The sequence below is a fragment of the Miniopterus natalensis genome, chromosome 2 (assembly GCF_054644295.1).
Source record: "Miniopterus natalensis isolate mMinNat1 chromosome 2, mMinNat1.hap1, whole genome shotgun sequence".
NCBI classification, from domain to species: Eukaryota; Metazoa; Chordata; class Mammalia; order Chiroptera; family Miniopteridae; genus Miniopterus; species Miniopterus natalensis.
In genome coordinates, this window is record NC_142082.1 from 162,028,414 (window position 1) to 162,048,073 (window position 19,660).

A 19,660-nucleotide genomic window follows, 5' to 3' on the forward strand; every position below is an offset into this window, starting at 1 on the left:
GTCATCCTGAACCTACCTTAATTTTTTTTAATTGATTTGAGAGAGAGAGACATTGATTTGTTGTTCCACTTATCTACACATTCACCGGTTGCTTCTTGTATGTGCCCTGAATGGGGATTTAATCTACAACCCTGGCATATCGGGGCAACACTCTAACCAACTGAGCTACCCAGCCAGGGCCATCCTACACCTGTTTTAAATAGCATCCCACACCGGCTCTACCTTCTGCCTCCCCATGTCAGCAGGAACTTGCATCTATAGCATTTTACTTTTCTCTATTTAAAATTATCTTGTTTCTCTCCAGCTCCTACCTTAAAGGAAAATATATTCTTAATCTTCGAGCTGCTGACAGTCTGATAAGTTTTCTGGAAAAGCACCGCTACAGACATAGAAAACTATGTTAGTAAAGCTTTCCTGTATAGAAATTATGATTTAAGTAAGAATCCATGTGTTTAAAGACTACTTCCTATCTAAAAGTCATAAAGTGGATTTCCTTTTATAGTCCATGCTATTCAAAGACACTTAAAAAATAATTGTTAATGAACATATCTAAGCAATTATTTTTTGAGTACTGTAAAGATGTTCAACACTGCACAAGAATGGCCTGAAAATAACTCTTATGATAATTATATGTATAGTAAAACACTTAATATAAAATTGTACAGCAACCTTTTAAACTAAAGAAGTCACAAAATTTTCAAGAACAGTTTTCCTCTACCAAGGCATCTAATTAATCTTGTATGAGTAAAACAGAGATGAGCTCAAATACCAGGCAGTAATATAACCTACAAGAAATAAAACACACATTTTGGTCAATAGTATTTGAAGTTTCAAAGAATCAGAGCATAAAAATGAAAACCATAAAAGCATACAGCAGCCAGAAGTGTCTCCAGAATTCTTCTGTTATGAACAACCCCCCAAACTGAGAAAGTGCAGATTTTGGCTGATGAGATTCTTCCCCAAAAAGTGTCTACAGACATAGAGATTGCTTTTCTTGTATGATCTTATGATTAACAGCTCTATAAAACAAAGAAAAACACCAATTTCTTTTAAGAGACATTCTTCCTACCATCCCTCTTGTGTAAAATAAGCAAATAAGAAAAATAAATCGGTGCCCAGATCCAAAATCTTCAGGATCCACCAGCGTCAGACACAATGATAGACACGATAGCTTTGGCCTGAATATTTCAGTCTTTCACCCTGAAACTTTCTTTAAGTATGTTTTATTGATTTCAGAGAGAGGAAAGGAGAGGCAGAAAGAGAGATAGAAATATCAATGATGAGAGTCATTGATCAGCTGCCTCTTGAGGACCAAGCCCGCAACCCGGACGTCTGTCCTGACCAGGAATTGAACCGCAACCTCCTGGTTCACAGGTTGACACTCAACCACTGAGCCACGCAGGCCAGACCTCCCTGAAACTCTAGATAGCCATAAAGGATGCACTCCACAAACCAAGTTTAGGAGAACAGCTCAGGGCTACAAAACTGAACGGGTGAAAGGCACACAAGGCTCTGGATACAGGAGATAAAACAATATTTCCAATTGCTACACTGAACATACTATTCTAGGAAAATGTCACAGATGAAGCCCCCTTTGGAGTCATATCTTTTGTTGCTCCAGGGCGAAATGGGTTTCCAAACACTAACAAAGCCAGCTCTAGGTCCTGAGCTCAGGGAACTAGAAGATTGTTAAATGAGGCAGAATATCTGACAGCATTTCTATGTCACTGGTAATATATTAAGTAAATATATGCAGCAGAGAGAGGTCATAGAAAGGTAAAAAATGAACACCTCTGTATATTTACAGAGCATGGAATGCATTTAATTTTCAAATCTTGCTCGGTAGGATTTATGAAATGATGAATCCCTTCTGGTGAATGCTTTCTTCAAAGAACTGTTTAAGGATGCACCTTAGATGTCAACTTCAATATCATCATTAAAAAACACAATATTACAAGCACTTATCATGGGAATAATAGCCACAGACAATGAAACGCCAAATATAAAATCACAGGCCATTATATCTCTAACGGGCTATAGAAATCCTTGTCTTATCCCCCCACTGGTAGCTTATTTAAATGCAGGCAGAGACAGTGAAGTGTTTGCCCAAAGACTAGGTGTAAATTAGCCAAATTACAAAGACTAAAATCCAAGCCCTCAGAGTTCCACTTCACATACTCAACACATGTGCTATAGGATGGTTCCTTTCCTTGACAACATACTATCCTCAGCAGGAGGAAGATGGGGAAAGACGAAAATGCAGTTGGCCGGGAGGGAGTCATCTGGGCTAAGCAACAGGACCATCAATTCACACACATTATCTAATTTAATGCCTCTTATAACCCTGTGAAGTAGATGCCATTATTGCTACTTTGCAGAAGGAACAGACGGCACAGAGAAGTAACTTGCCCAGGAGAAAAGAGCTACTAATGGTAGTGCCTGGATTGCAACCAGGGTCTGTCTAATGCAAAGACTCAGCTCTCACCTCTTCCTGTCTGCCAGCACGACCCTCCCTTCCTGCTGCACAGTGTCTATGCTCAGGGTCAGTTCTGGGTCTGAGCGACTCCCATGACGAATGGCCTACCTGGCTGGCTGGCCAGGTGCCCCCACCTCTGTCACAGCTCAGCACGGCTCCTCCCTACCCACCAGGAGCTGCCGTCTTCAGCCCCAAAGCACAGCCTTCCCGGGGAGAACTGTCTTTTTCCTACAAGCACAGAAGTAGATGCACTTTTTGGCTAAACTCACCAGAGTAACACTTTATTCCGTAAGCCACCTGTTTACAGCTAACCGCAGAGCCAGGCTAAAGAAACAGAAATACACGGAAAATATGCTTCAATTATCCTGCACCTAAAGTATGTGGAACCAAGAACTAGAAGAAATAAATGTTCCAAGTCAGTGCTTCTCCACAGAACTATGGGATGGTGGGGGTGGGATAGGGGTGGGATCAAAATCCCTTGGAGTAGGAGCCTATTTTCCCCCACATCCAACCCCTAATCCTGATATTACACATACATGGGGGGGGGGGTGCAAGGTTCTGTGAGGAGAGAAACTGGGGCAAGTAATTTGAAAATGTCTGTCAGTCACAGACACAGAGAACAGGCTGATGGTTGCCCAAGGGGAAGGGGGTTAGGGTGAAAAAGGTGCCGGGACTGAGAAGTACAAATTGGTAGTTACAGTATAGTCACTGGGTGTAAAGCACAGCATAGAAAATACAGTCAATAATATTTTAATAACTATGTATGGTGCCAGGTAGGTACTAAAAATATCGAGGGGACACTTTATAATATATATGATTGTCTAACCACTATGCTGTATACCTGAAACTAATACAGAATAATACTGAATGTAAACTGTAATTGAAAAATAAAATTGAAAGTTAAAAAAAAAAAAAAAAAATGCCTGTCAGTTAATTCAGAGAACCAGCAGCACATTCCACACCCTATCCAGGTAGCCTGCTGTCCCGAGTGATGTTAGATGGTGTCCATTTCTGTGTCCAGATGGAAAGGAGTGAGGGGAGTATTGACAGGGAAGGACAGTGGGCCACAACAAGCGAAACAGAATGTGACAGTAAAAGGCTTCACAGCAAAGGACCAGACAAAACAACAACAACAAAAATGCTTAAATGAAAAGATGTATGAAGTCAGAAAGCACAGTAGCCTGGCCCATGAGCTGTGGGGCAGATCAGCTCAGAGATTTCAGGCCCTGAGGGAATCACTGGGCTCCAGTAAAACACAAGCATGGACACAACAGTGCTGAAATTAAATTGTATTTAATAGAAAGTGCTTAAGTCAGAGAAACAAATATTTATTTTTTTTTTAACTTTTTTCTAAAATGGCTAGATTCTCTGACTGGATCAAGCTTTGCTGACTTTGGATGGCTGCTTATGTAAAAAGGGTGGGTGAAAAGCAGCCCAGTTTCGTGGGGAAACGGAGCACGTGTTGGGGAGTCGGGCAGCCGCGGCTCTGACATGCAGGAGGCCTGGGAGTCTCGGGTGCAGGGACCAGCCGAGAGCAGCGAAGACAGGGCCCTGCAAGGGCGAGTGCGCAGAGCTGCAGGGGACCCACCTGAGGACCGCCGGCACTCGGGGATGCCGGACGAGGCGGAGAAGCTTGTAAACAAGTTGCAGGAGTAATCAGAGCCACAGAGGAAAACCTGGAGAGCATACAGTCACCCAAACCGTGACAATAGAGTGTTTCTGGCGGGGAACCAGTCCACTGTGTCACATGCTGCTGAAGAGTAAAGCTAAACAAACTGAAGAGTATCCCCTGGGCGCAGTGAAATGAGAGGTCATTAGTATCTCAGTTAAAACAGATGCAAGAGAAACAAGTAAATTTGACTCAAGAATTTTAGCCATCAGGGGGAGAACAGAAAGCGAAACTTAGAAGGAGACGAGGGGGAATGGTGGTATGGGGGGCTTTTTAATGAATAAGAAAAGCTTACATGTGTTTAGACGCTGATGGAAATGAGCAAGGAGAGAGACTGGCTAACGATACAGGAGGGAAAAGAACTGGCCAGTAAGTGGAGTGAGGCCTCTGAAAATGTGGGGGAAATGAGAGCCCGGGCACAACAGAGGGATTGGATTAGGTGGGAGGAAAGAAGGAAGCAGATCTGATGCAAGGACCTGGAGGGCATCCCTGTCTTAATGTTTTCTACCTTCTCTGAGAAGTAGCAGGTAGGTTGTCTGCTAAGTGTGAAGGAGCCTCAAGGTGGGCAGAAGAATTAAAAGTCTGAGAAAAATAGAGACTTTAAATCATCACCACAGGGAATCCAAGAGGAGGAATATGAGCCCCCTCCAGTGTCCTCTTAGAGTTCGTATCCTAAACTGTGGACACTTGTGACCATATGAAATGGCTGAGATGCACTCTGAGGGCCTGATTTTAACAACGGGATTTTCTTTCCATTACCAGGGTCCTACATACCCTCAGTGCACAGAGAAGGGCCTAGACTTGAATACGTAACAGCCCGACAGACATCTCCATCATCAAATTCTAAGAAATCAATTTTACTCATATTTTAATAAACAGCTAATATTAAAACAGGACATTGAAAAAATACAATATGTAATCAAATTGGGAACCGAAAGTAACACAAAATACTGCAGTGGAAAAAGTCCTAAGTCATTGCCGACTTCTATTTAGAATTAAATTTCTAGTATTAAATGTTCCTTTTCAATTTGTTTTGGGTCAAGAGGTTATTAACACCATAAAAAAGGGTTAATAGAAAGTATAGTCTAAGACAAAGGTGTGTTATTTTGCATGAATACCTGTTATTGGGAAATTAACAGTTCTTAAAAACAACCATTTCTAGTCCATTAAGAGATTGCCAATTACATCAAAACCTATCCCCTACTGTATTTTATTTTCCAATTAATAGTATCCTAGAGACAAAAGCACAGGTTACAATATAAACTACACTTCTAAATCTACAACTATAGCCCGGCCGGGCGTGGATCAACGGTTGAGCATCGACCTAGGATCCAGGCGATCGGGGTTTGATTCCTGGTCAGGGCACATGCCCAGGTTGCAGGCTAGCCAATCAGTGACTCTCATCATTGATGTTTCTACCTCTGTCTCTCCCTCTCCTTTCCCCTCTCTGAAATCAATAAAGATATATTAAAAAATAAATAAATAAATAAATCTACAACTATATTTTTTAAACTTAAAAAAACAAACCTTTTAGTAACTAACAGGTATTGCATCTACAAAACAACAGGATGCAGTAAAAAGGGACTACTACATAAACATGAAAAACCTCATGCAAATTACAAATGTAAAAGTAGAGATAATTTTTTAAATCAATCAAATAAATAAAAGGTCAAGTTGAGAAAATCTTCCAGCAAGTAGTACAAAAACACAATGATGAAAAATAAAAAAAGCAAAACATCCACACCAGGGCATACCATTGTGCCATGTCCAAACACGGGCGACAGAGAAAATCCTAAAAACTTCCAAAGACAATGGAGAAATGACTTCACGATTCCAAAGAAAATTATTACTTTCTACCTAGAATCTACCACCTAGACCGACTTTCATGCCCACAGGACACTAGAGCAGAGGTACTGCCGGGTGTGTGAGGTGTGGCAGACGTTACCTACACTCGCCAATATTCGCTTCCCCTTCCTAGCCCCCAGAGCACTGTACTTCCCAGATCTCTCCACGTTAGGCGAGGCCATGTGTTCTGATCAAGTATCTGTGGGCAGAAGTGACATGTGCCACTTCCTAGCGAGAGCATTCAAGAGAGAGGTGTGACCCCACGCTTCCTAAAGAACCCGCATGTTGAGATGGTAGGGCCACAAGATTGAAACAGTTTGGATCACTGAGTGACCCAGGAGAGACAGGTGCCCTGGGGAGTTACCGGACCTCCAGCAGACTTGTCTGAGCCAGAAGAGGCTTGATAAATTAAACCGTAAGTTATGAGGCTTATTTGTAGCATAGTCTGGCCTAACCAATATATAACCTACCAAAACTATTTCCAACTGCACCAGTTCTCACAAAGTGAATGGCTACCCTGTGGCCCAGCAATGCCAATCCCAGGTGATCCACCCAAAATAAATGAGTGCATGTGTCCAACAAAAGACAGGTACAAGACTATTTGTAGGAGCTGCAGCTATAATATCCAAATACTTTACATTTATACCATATTCTATAGTAAAAAACAAACAAAATACTCATCACAAAAGACATAAAGGGCATATAGTGTTTTATCCAACTGAATCACAGCTTATTTCCAAATTTGTCTTAAAATATTACTTACTCATTTTTTTCTCTTACTCTAGCCTTAAATCTTAACTGAAATCTGTGACTAAAAGCAGACAAGCAAAATTAATATACAGGAACAAGGGACATCGATTTCAAATGGGCTTTTTAAGAATTAATGCAATTGGCCAAATGCACACGGACCATAAGAAAGGGAACAAAAATCAAAAGCACAAAATGGTATTTGTGAACTGTCAAGAATTTAAACCTGTCAAGGACTAAAAATATTGATAGTATAGAGGGGAGTGTAAGGCAATGAGAATGGCCTAACATTTTTTTCTAGAACATTCGGAACTGTCGTATCCTGATTGTATGATCCTGGAACACAGTGACAGTCTCAGGGGCTGAAATCTCTGAGAGGACTTGGCCCATAGCTATTGGTCCAGACTGTTGTGCTTTTTGATTTCATATATCTTTTTATTTAAACATTTTTGTTTTGTTTTGGCCCATCCTTTGCTGTGAAGCTTTTTACTACCACATCCTGTTTTGCTCCTTGTGGCACACTGTCCTTCCCTGCCAGTACTTCCCTCACTCCTTTCCCTCTGGGCACAGAAATGTACACCATCTAACTTATTAAGAATGTACAGGAATGTAATTAATTCCAAGCTAAAAAACTACATTTTCCAGCTCACTTGCAGCCACCCATGCCCATGTAGCTCAGGTCAGGCCAATGAGGTATAAGCAAAAGTGTGTGAGATTTGGGGATAAGACAGGCCCTTCTTCCTGTTGTCTAGTAGATGAATGTAAAGGCTGAGCTTCATTCAGAAGCTGTCTTAGACAATGCAGTCCCCTTGAGCAGGAGGGTAGAAGCCACAGGCTTTCAGAGTGGAAGATAAAAGTAACATAAATCTCCAAGAATTTGTGGGGCTGCCACAATGCCCCTAAAATAACCCCCAGACTTTACAGGAGAGAATATATCCTTGAGTGTTTAAACCACTGACTGAATCTCTGCTACTCCATAACCAAAAGCAATTCTTAATGAATAAACAATGGAATTAGGATTTACAGACAATAAGATAGATGGGTTGACAGAAAGAGTCACAGAAAGATATTCATATTGGCAAGTCCAATAAGTAGATTAAGGAAAAATATATTAAATAAAATCCTACTTTTTATTTAAACTTTTAAAAAGGGCGGGAGTTGCATATATATATATATATATATGAAGAGAAAACATCTGGAAAGTTGTACACTGCAAGGGTTATTCCACTTCCTTTATTACCAGCTGGAATTTTTGTTTTTAACAGTGAGCAGGTATAACCTCCATAATTAGAATAAAATATTTAAAGAGACAGTATAACATTCTGGATTTGTCTTATGATAGTGTTAAATTTTTTAGTCAGCCCTAGCCAGTGTGGTTCAGTGTGCCCAAAAAGGACACAGGTTGGATTCCTGGTCGAGGCACATACCTAGGTCACAGGTTTGATCCCCGGTCAGGGTAGGTGTGGGAGGCAACTGATCTATGTTTCTCTCTCTCTTTCCCTTCCTCTCTCTCTAAAATCAATAAAAACATTTTTTAAAAATTTAGTTAAACTACTTTTTATAATGATTTTTTTGAAACAGAGAATTGTACTTATTTTAGCAATCAGTGATTTCTAGTGTACAAAATATATTTAAGACAAAGGTAAAATATATTTCTTTACTATCTAATTAAAAAAACAGTACTATGTTACTGGAATGGGCACTATCTTATTGTAGTCAGTGTGACAGTAAATCATGAATCTCAAAGGTGAATATGAAATAATATTCATAGGAGCCATGTGCAACAATAGAAGTAAAAACAGACTTAGCAAACATTAATAATGCCATGTCCTAAAAATCCACAAAGATTAACATATTAAAGGGAAATTTCCTCCATCATATTAAAGTAAACTTTGTATAAAAGACTTGCTGGAGTGATTAATACATTGAGTAATAAAACAATACAGAACAGGATAAATGTTAATAATCTATTGCATGGAAACAACTATTCACCTAAGCACCCAAAAGGATCTAAAAAGCTCGTGCAGGTAGGCAACTTCCACAAGGATGAGTAATCTTAGCCATGATTTCTCCTAGATTCACCCTCTGATCCAATCACCTGTGATCTGGATCAATGATTTCCAAAACATGCCGTCTCTCCCCAGATCCCCACCATTTCACCCACCAGGGAAGAACTGTGTCTCCCTTGTAGGTCAGGACAGGCCCCTACCTTCCCACTGGCCTGTCAGCACCAGGGTCCTGTTAATGACCACATCGATTTCCGTAGCTCCATCTTCCACAGCCAATCTGATCTCTTCTAATCGTGTTTTTAAATGAGTCTGTCCAGCTGGAAAGCCAGTAGCCACTAGTAGAGAATGAAAAAACAAGGAAGGAATTTCATTTGGTCAGTATCTCAACAAAGAATTTCAGACTAAGTCAGCATTTAGACACCAAAGCATTAAGGACACTTCCTGCATATTCTGAAAAGGTAAGTGTGAAGAAAATGAATGTTATCTCATATAGTATTGGCATCGAGACAAACATTAGTGTTATATCCTCAGAAGACCTGAAATCAAGTTGCTTCAGAGATGCTCATGAAGATGCTCTGAGTAAATGCCAATTTAAAATATGTTATCATAACACCGATGCCCATAAAATAGGAGCTGTATCCCTATCTTTATGGGCACTAATTACGCTTCCTACTCGTGATCAGTTGGCTGTCAATGTGTTCCTGATTTACCATTCACATTTTTAGCCGTTGCAGCCAAATTGTAGTGTAGGTTCCTCCACTGCCTATTTTAAAACAACCAACCAAGCAGATAGGAATAAAGAAAATAAAATAAAGAAAAACCACCTGATCTGTCTGCAGGGATGGAGATGGGAAGAGCAGGGCCAAGTATAAAGAAAAGGAAAGTGAAAATACAACTACACTTTTGAAAAAGTATCAACATTTTTTACATGTGCACCATTAATTCCATTCTGGTTCCTATAGATAATCTTTTGTGTTACAACGATGTTATCAAGTTCCTTGGGTCTGCTACCTTAGAGGAAAGCATGTTTCTCTGTTACACAGAGGGAAAGCTAAATTGACTGAGGCTGATGAAAAATTAACATCCATAAAGGTATAGCTGCCAAATACTTTGGGAATCTTCACAAATGGGTTGTATATAAATACTGTATATTATGTTTCTTTTGATGTATTTCTAATAAAATAAATTAATAATCTTTATAGACTCCTTTTCTAAAGCACCAAGATATTCCTCCAACATCTTTTAAAAGTAGAATTTACTTTTATGTCTATCCATCCATCCATCTGGTAAAAGGCAGACACACACCCTCACACACACATACACTGAAGCTTTTAGAAAGACTTTTTTCTTTCCTTCATGGCAAGTCCTGCAGTGTCTATCTTAAGTCAGTAACTCCTGAACATACCCTCTTTTCTTCGGGGTGGCTCTCACCATCTCCCACACGGACAGGGACGGCCTCCCTAACTCCAATTCACCCTCTCTAACCTGTCCACTACCATGCTCTAACTCGGTCCATCATGAAGCAGATCATGGCCCACCTCTGCTTAAAACCTTTCAGGACGTTCCCCAAACCAGAACACAGCCCAAATGCAGCAGCCCGGCACACTCTCCCCATAAGATCTCCAGCTTCGACCCCCAGCCCCCGCTCTGTCCCACCTTAGGATGCACAACTGCAAAGCACCCGCAGTTCCCTGAGCACGCTCCGCGCCTTCGCCCAGGCTCCCTCCTCTGTCTAAAAAGCAGCTCCCTGTCTGATCAACACTGTAAACTCCCCCTGCTCTTTCAGACCAGTGCAGTTACTATCGTCTCCAGGAAGCGTCCCCTCACTCACTCAGAGGAGTGTCACCAACCTCTGCAGAGTAAATCAGTCCTCGCTCAGAGTTACAACTGTACCTTATGCATATCTTTAATATTTTATACATCATATAATAGTCTACATATCTAGCACTATGATTTTTTTTTTTAATTTGACTATTCCTCCAAAACAACTAAGTTTCCTGAAGGACAGGGATACAGTTCTATATTCTTGGGAATTAATATAATTCCCTTTGATTAAAGGAATTAGTAATTAGTTAGTTAATGTTAATTGCTACTTAGAAGGCAATTAATCAATACTAAAAGAATAAATAAATACAACCAATTATATACATAAAACTAATTAAAATCAGTGTAAAACTATATCTAATACCCCAAGGTGCCTGAGTCAAAGAACTGGAAACCGCACAGTGTTACCTGACGCCACTGGGATATTACAGTCTGCAGCCTTCAGCGCTTTCACCGCATCACACACGCGGGAAGGGTACACACAGACGGCAGCGGTAGTGATGCCTGTGAAGAAAGAAATCACAGCAGCCTTCTGTATGTGAAGCTCAATTCACACAATATGCTTTTAATTACTACCTATACCACAACATCGGCAGAAATCAAAATGAGAGAAATAAAGAATTCCCTCACGATGCTGCAACAAGTCCAAAGGTTTTTATGTTCCACATTCCCTTCCAGTCCTTGACAACATGGGTCATTTTCTCATCGTGATGGTCATGGAATAAAACAATTGTGATACATTGTTCTTTGAAGTTAGCATAACACCACTTGTTAAAAATTCTGAAATAATAAACTTGGTGCTCTTGGGTCAATGAAAATATCTTATCTCAAGTAATTAACAAAATCCAGATCTGTACAGCATTCAGAGAGGGGATGAAGAAAAATATAACTGAACCTTACAGGGTAGTATAGAAAAATGACATTTAATTAATCCTATCCCCTCTTTTATAAGAAATAATAAAATATGAATCTGGAACCCCATTTTGAGGAATAAGCTCTTACAAAAATAAAAATTTAAAAATCAAATAGCCGCTATAAAACAAAACAATAAGGTAATAGCATAAGACTCATACAGAGTTGTTACTTTTTTTTAGCTCCTCTCCCCTAAAGTGCTAATAATAGGTGCTGTTTTTATTGTCAACTCAAAAGAAACGTAATAAATATTTTTCAAAAGCTGTAGAGTTTTTTGGTCTACAGCTTATCTACAATGTATTGGGCCAATGTAGACTCATTACAGATAGGCACTCAGGAACCATGAAGCCCCCCTTCATGGACAGACCTGGCTCCAACACCAGCCCCGCAAGTAGCAGGGCACGTCTTCTCAGAAACAGCATTTTGCTTTCTCGGTCTTGGTCTCCTCATTTAGAAATAAGGAGATGGACCCTCAAAGTTCTCCTCCAGTTCTCAGACGTTAAAGTTCTATACTTACAGCAACTTTAGAAAGTAGCTGAACGTTCTTTCGTGTATACTAAGAGAGTGAATATAACTTTTTTCAAAAGATCAAACCTAACATACAAGCATGCAATATCTCCGATTTGCATTTTATTCTCAAAAGTATTTCATTTACTCACAGAAAATACTTTATGTATGAGATGTGATTATTAAGTAATGAGATTGGCTTTCTCACGTGTGGCTAGGGAATCAGAATCAGTATTTTAGAGTCACTGGATAGAAAATCTCCAAAACTGAAGAACTGGAAAGAAAAATCAAAAAACTCTCTACCAGCAACTTTAATCCATGATGGAAAGAACTGACCTTAACATGAGACTCAGGTTGTCTCCTTGCTGCTCTTCAGAGAAGAATCTAATTATTTGTCTGTGTACATAATTCTATCATGGATTTTACTGCTGCTATCATTGTAGCAGCTGAGTCTTGTCTAAAGTCCTCTAGATTTAGTCATCAATATTGTAAAAAGGTAAACACCAGACAGATTATACACAATTACATTACCTTTATCATGCATATTTAAAGCTTTCAAGAGATCTTCCCGGATTGGGTACTTGGCTTTATAACAGAGCCTTTGAACATTGGAATACGTGTCATCGCCTGAAAGTGTAGTAAGATCTATAAAGGTAACAGCTTTCAGGAGCCAAGCAGCCTGGTTTGAAGAAAAATAAAAATAAGGTTAAAAGAAATTAATCTGCAACCCAGTTAGTTAATAGAGGATCACTAGACAAACATGAATGCTAAAATCTGACATCTATACTATTCAAAGCATATCATTCTGTTACAATATAAACATTGCTAAGAGTGACCAACAACATGACCATTACACAGAATAATATAAAAGGGGGGAAGAGAAGCTTTAAACTTTTTTTCTCCCATAGATATTCCAGTTTGAAATCCTTAATGGATCTAGTCTCCCCACTTCTGACTTCACCATCTCATTCACAAGGAGCCCCTCACGGCTGCCCCAATACAAAGAACATGGGAGTAAGAGCATTTCTATCTTATATTTTACCCCTAGCCCTGGGAACATTAGAAAAAGACTCCCTAACTTCTTTGTTTGTTTCCATTTAATCCAATTCAATATTTTAAGTAATATTCATATTTCACAACTCATTCTGGTGAAATTCCTTTTAACTTTTAAATCAGCGTATTTCCAAGGAGGAACAAAATGTGAGATGTCACCCAAAAGGATTCAATCACAACACTCTGCCTCCCTTGTAAAATGAACTCTCAATTCCTTTTAGTCCTGCGATGCACAGCACGTGTTGGTTGGTATCCACGGGAGAATATGCTCACCACAAGTGCTCCACAAAACATCATTTCTTGAATTTTGAAAAATGATTTATGAAAATTAATAGTAGGGGAAACACGATGGTCAAAGGAGGTCACCTAAGGGCCTCAACAGTGGGCACACTAAGTTTAGATGTTATGGTTTGAAAATTAAAATAGAAGACATCCAAAGAAGCTATGTCTAAGAACCTGAATAAATGTGTTGAGAAAATGTGCCACTTAATGCACTCATGAATAAAGATGCCTCGAAATCATTTGCGGCTTTGCCACTCAAGAGTGATCACATTTTTAACTTGTTTGGATAAATGTGTTATCTTTCTCCAACCCATCATCATCACATATGAATTATTAAAATAAGTCATGGACAGCTGCAATCTTTTAAGTTTAGATGCATCTTGAGTGAAATTCAATACAGTGGCCTTGAGGGAAGAGCCCAGGCATTGTCAACTACGGGAACAGAATGCTCTAGAAGAACCCTTACTTGCCACTCCTTTTTCACGGTCCTGCGAGCCTGGATTTGTTGTGCACGCCTCAGAACCGCCGGTTGATTCACTTGTATTTTGGAGATCCAGCTGAGGTCTAGAGGGGAATGAAGAATACTTTTTGAAACTTAAAAGTTTTGTTAAATATCTTCACCCATTTTTTACACGGTCCTTGAAAGGATATATTTATCATAAAGTCCTTTTAGAGCTTATGTTTCTTTTTCACATGACTACAAATAAATAACCTTGTTGAAAGAAGCCCAGTCATGAAAAGGCACACTTCACGGAAAGTTAAGTACATTTGGAACTAGAAGAGCCTGTATTGATTCATTACACAGACATGCCTAACAATGGGAGGAAACGTTGTGTTACCCGGGGCCACGTGCCTCACTTCTGACAGCAAAGACTTATGTGTGAGTGCCCAGGCCAGGAGAGCAAATGATTAAAACACACTTAAGTGAATTGATGTTGGGGTTTAAAGGAATTCTCCATCACTACCCCCTTACTGACAAGATTAATATCTACTACATGTGATATGATACAGCCCATTCCTCCCTCAAAGGAGAATTTTTCAGAATGCATTAGAAACTACAACACTGATGTAACAGAAATTAGAACCAGGAAAAGAAACAAGCTCCTAGAAATTCCAGGAGACATCGCGGTTGCTCTGGTTTTGAAATGCTCTCTCCCACGTCCAACCCACCCGCATTCTTGACTGTGATTTCTACTTTAAGACCCAGCCCAGAGGTTTTCCTTTGTGAAAACACTGCCAGCTCCCCAAACAGAGCCAACATTTGGATGTACCTCTACTAGGGAAGTTGTATTTGGTTCACATTGGAGTTGTGTTCAGTTGTCTCTTGTGCTTCCTATGTTGTGAGTCCTGACCTCACTCATCTCTGAGCGTCTAAACCAAACACCGTGTCTGGTGCACATGCACTTCCACTGCGTCCACGAAACTGTAACACAGGCGGCCTCACAGTACGCTGAGCACATACCCATGTACCTTTTATAAATAACCTCACTTGTATATCCCTCTAGCAACCTCATGTTTTTTAAAGAATCTTCTCAGAAGAGCCTTAAAGGACGACTGTGGAAAAAGTCAGTCATTAGGAAATGTGTGACAATTCAACAATTATGTATAATGTGATGGGGGAAGCTGCTGATTGCATACTGTACTATGTAACAACACAAATAATAAATTATTTGCATCTACCACAAAGATAAAACCACAAAGAAAACCAGTTTCCACCAAAGACATTCTCTCTCATTTCCATTTGATTCCTCTTATCAATTTTAATGGTGTAGAAATTCCAAGTTACCATTTGAGCGATTAGTAATGATATTCTTATTTAAATATCACTGAAGAAGGAACATAGTCTGGGTGCTTTTTTTCCCCTAATTAAACTATTTTGTTAGCCGAAATCATTTAAAAAACAGATTTTTAACACTTCAATCCATCTGTTCCTCAAAGACACTGTATGTTTTCCCGCTTGTCTGCTAAGCCAGCTTCACGGGGGACTGGGAATCTAAGGTCAAGCAAGTGCAATCTGCCTCTTGGTCCCCACCCAGACACTGATTTGGTTCTCAGGAGAGCCCAAGGAAATCAGACCAGGTAGACCCAATGGACTTGTCCCAACTTATCTGAGACCTATAAGAACCTCTCTCTAACCAAAGATAGGGAGCTTTTTTTTTTTTTTAATTACTGATAATGATGATCAAGTTTGTGGTAAAGACTGTTTCAGGCAGATAGTAAAAATGAGTGAAGGGAGCAGTTGGGTGAAATCCTCACCACCAGGCAGCCGTTGACAGTGGTCACAAGGGGGAAGCCTATGATTGTGGAGCAGGCCTTGAGGGGCTGTCCTTACTTCATGTGACACCTCCTGAAAGGGCCTCCCCACTTCTCTACTCTGCACCCACTAAGACCACCGCTGCCAGAGAGGGGTCTCGGACCATCCCAATCTTCATGATCTGACTTTTCCTCCCTCTCGTGCCCCATCTTCTCCCTCTCCGCCAACTGAACACCATGGCACAGCCTTTCCAAAGCACTGGGAGTTCACTGGCACATTCTACCATGTCCTAGAACGCCTTTCCTTATCTTATCTGTATAGTGAACTCTTACTCAACCTCTAAGACTTAGTTCAAGGATCTGAACATTTTTCCGAAGAAGACATACAGATTGCCAACAGGTACATAAAAGATGCTAAACATCACTAATCATCAGGGAAATGTAGATCAAAACCCCAATGAGAGATCACCTCACACCTGTCAGAATGGTTATTATCCAAACAATGAGAAATAAGTATTGGTGAGGGTGTGGGGAAAAGAGAGCCCTTGTGCACTGTTGGTGGGAATGTAAATTGGTGCAGCCACTAAGGAAAACGTATGAAAGTTACTCAAAAAAATAAAAACCAGAACTACCAAATGATCCAGCAATTCCACTTCGATTTTTTTTCCAAAGGAAACAAAATCACTACATCAAAAAGACACTGGCACCCCATGTTCACTGCAGCATTATTTACAGTAGCCAAGATATGGAAACAACCTAACTGTCCACTGAAAAACGAATGGACAAAGAAGATGTGCCGTGTGTGTGTGTGTGTGTGTGTGTGTGTGTGAATGAAATGGAATATTATTCAGCCAAGCAAAAGGAAATCTTGACATTTATAATGATATAGATGGACCTTAAGGGCATTCAAAAAAAGACAAATATTGTATGATATCACTTAGATGTGGAAGCCAAAAAAACAAAAACTGAACTCGTAGATACATAAAACAGATTGGTGGTTGCCAGAGGTGGGCGGGCGTGGTGGTGGTGGTGGTAAATGGGTGAAGGTGGGGACAAAAGGTACAAACTTCTAGTTACAAAATAAATAAGTCATGAGGATGTAAAGTAAAGCATGTTGACTACAGTTAATAATGTCGCATTGTATACTTAAAAGTCACTTAAAAGTTCACAAGAAAAATGATTATAACTGCATGATGATGAATGTTAACTAACTTTATTGTGGTAATTATTTCACAACAATACATTTATCAGCTCATTATGCTGTACACATAAAAACTAATACAATGTTATATGTCAATTATGTCTCAATAGAAAAAGACTCAGTTCAAATGTCACCGCTGTGAGCCTTCTCTGAACCACAGACGTTGAGCTATTTTTGCCTCTTTTTTCTTCCATGGGCTCCTTTACAGTCTACCTTCAGTGCTCTCCCCTTCGTTCTGAGTGGCACTCATTTCTCTAAATGTTCATTCTCCCAACAGATTTTTAAAAAGCCAAGCAAAGTGCTTAATGCATGGATGGCATTCAATAAATTAGCTAAATGGTTCCCCAAATCCAGAAGTGATCTAATTCTGGAAGTCTTCCCAGTTGTTCCGTTAAAAAAAAAAAAATCAGTGTTTACTCTTTTCCCCCCCAACTTTATTGAGGTATAATTGATAAATAAAAATTGTATATATTTAAGGTACACAACTTGATGTTTTGATCTACATTTGAGATACACTGCAAATTAATAACCACAGTCAAGGCAATTACCATACCCATCACCTCACACACATTTATATTTTTTGGGGTGTGCTCAGAACATGTAATATCTACCCCACAGCACCTTTCCATTAGACAGCACAGTATGGTTAACTCAAGTCACATTACTGTACAATAGATCTCCAGAACTTAGCATCTTGCATAATGAAGCTCTGTACCCCAACGGCTTCTGATTAGAAAGGACTTTTGGATCTCCACAAGAGAAGGTGGGACTGAAGCATGAATGGGACAGCTGAAGACATTCACCTTAAAAACTAATTTTCAGTACAATTCTCCACCAAAGGTTAGAACCCGTGAGGCCCACTCTCGCATTTCTCAGATGCCACTTGCCAGAGGTCCCTGCAAACCATCTATTGGAGAATGTAATAGGATTTCTTCTCTCACAATATCAGCCTCCACTGCTAAAAATATCATTAGTGGTCATAAAATTATCCAGCCCCATATTTAATCTAGCCACAGAATTTGCCTCTGTGACCTCCCAGGGTAATGAATTATAAGTGACTATCTCATTTTATTAGCACTTAATTTGCTACTCTTTAATTTCATCAAATAACCCTTGTTCTCATATTATGGGGTCTGGGGAAAAGAAAAAACTGATTGGCCTTTGTTATGTCCTTCATAATTTTTAATATTTTATTCGAGTACCCTTTAGTGTCTCCTTTCCAGGAGAAGTGATTCCAATGCACACAGTCTCATCAGGACCATAGAATCTACTCTTATGGGGCCAGGAGGGGTTTCAAGTACATGTGTCTTTGGGGAGAAGAGATATGAAATCATAATTGGAAGGCGATAATACTCTTTTCTTAACACTCTCCAGTGAAGAAAATCCCACTGTTTCTCTTAGTATATCATTTGGTGGCTCTCTGTCGGTTATAAATTTGTTCTCAAATACTCTTCTCACAATTCTTTATTATTATTATCTTTCCTGTTCCAGTCTCAGCAGAGACAGATCATTTCCCCCCCAAAATCTACCTTGTAGCCTTTCCATCACTCCCACTGCGTTTCTGTGGATATTCTTCTGCTTCCTCACAATACAAAACATGTAGGAACTGTATACCTCAAAACACCAGGAAACTGTATAAAAGAAGGTTTATTTTGTATTTTGATTTTACCTTTGTTCCTAATGGAGAAAAAAGAAATTGTGATGCTTTATTAGATACTTCCCCCTCCCCCGCCAAACTTTGGAAGAATAAGAAAGATTAAATTTCCCATGTTTTCTCATTTCATTCTTTCTGGGTTTTTATATGCAACTGTACCACCCAAATTTGTTCCTAGTGTTGTTTCCAGTTGTTCTCTGATATGAACTTGTACAGTTTTCAACCCAGACTCTATTGCTGAGAACCTCTTGCTCTGTCTATTTTTTCTGTGTTGTTTATTGTCAGTTCTAATTTGCAGCTTCTCGGGGATCAGCCACACCCTCCCACATGAACCAGTGCCTAGCACAAAAATAGCTGCTCAGTAAGTCTGTTGCATCACAGTAAATTTATTTTTTACTTCAGACACTGAAACTAGTGAAATACCAACTTGATCGCATCCAGTCTTTCAACCTTAGCCACAGAAAAGGTTAGCTTGGCTAGAAAAAAGAGCCCTGGGTGATCAGCACATGCCTCATCCAGCCAGGCTCAGAAGATATTCAATTTATATAGATGAGCAGACTTAGCTTTGCCCAGTTCCTAAGCCAAAAAGATACAAGACAGGGGCTGTGCTGGGAGCCTGACCCTTACCAGCAGGTGAGGTCTACAATTAGTCTTCTCCCCAAAGCTTAGTATCCAATAAAAACCCTGGGTGAGCCGACTATAGGGCATCCAGGGCCCCACTGGACACCTGAACACGTGGTTCACTCTGTCACATTCTACTGTGTAAGCCCAGTCCTTAGAATCCAGAGGGATGCTCTAGAAACCAAGACACCAGCAACTTGACAACATACATTGCCACAGCACACACAGCCTTGCTACTGTGTCACCTCCCCAGAGCCACTCTGCCCTTAATCACTAATTCCCACCCCACAGACATCACCAACCAGATCATTCTTTAGGATATCAAGCCAAGTCCAGGTGAGTAAGAGTTTATTACACCCTCAAAAATATTTCAACCTAAATTGCTGGCACCAAGTTAAAAGCCAGCTTGATGGGCCAACTTGATCCCGCCGCACCAATCTTGTCTATTCTCTGCTTACACTCCTCTTCTGTCTGGCTGTCATTTCTAGTATGTCTTGTATCCACAGCAACATGGGTTATAACACTCTTTCAGAATGTGAAAGAATTAGTTAATGTCCAATGGGGGCATGGATGCCCTAGTGGTATCTCCCAGGTCTATTACTTCCAT

General features: G+C 39.9%; 1 protein-coding gene across 1 annotated transcript in view; it reads right to left on the minus strand.

Moving 5' to 3' along the window:
• The window catches only part of DERA (deoxyribose-phosphate aldolase), an 83,736-nt gene that overhangs the window by 46,133 nt on the left and 17,943 nt on the right, over positions 1 to 19,660 (minus strand). The window contains exons 2-5 of the mRNA XM_087814774.1: positions 13,791 to 13,888; positions 12,521 to 12,668; positions 10,979 to 11,074; positions 8,947 to 9,081 (exon numbers count right to left, since the gene is read on the minus strand). Of these exons, the coding sequence (XP_087670900.1) occupies positions 8,947 to 9,081; positions 10,979 to 11,074; positions 12,521 to 12,668; positions 13,791 to 13,888 (477 nt within the window). The remainder of the gene's footprint in view (positions 1 to 8,946; positions 9,082 to 10,978; positions 11,075 to 12,520; positions 12,669 to 13,790; positions 13,889 to 19,660) is intronic.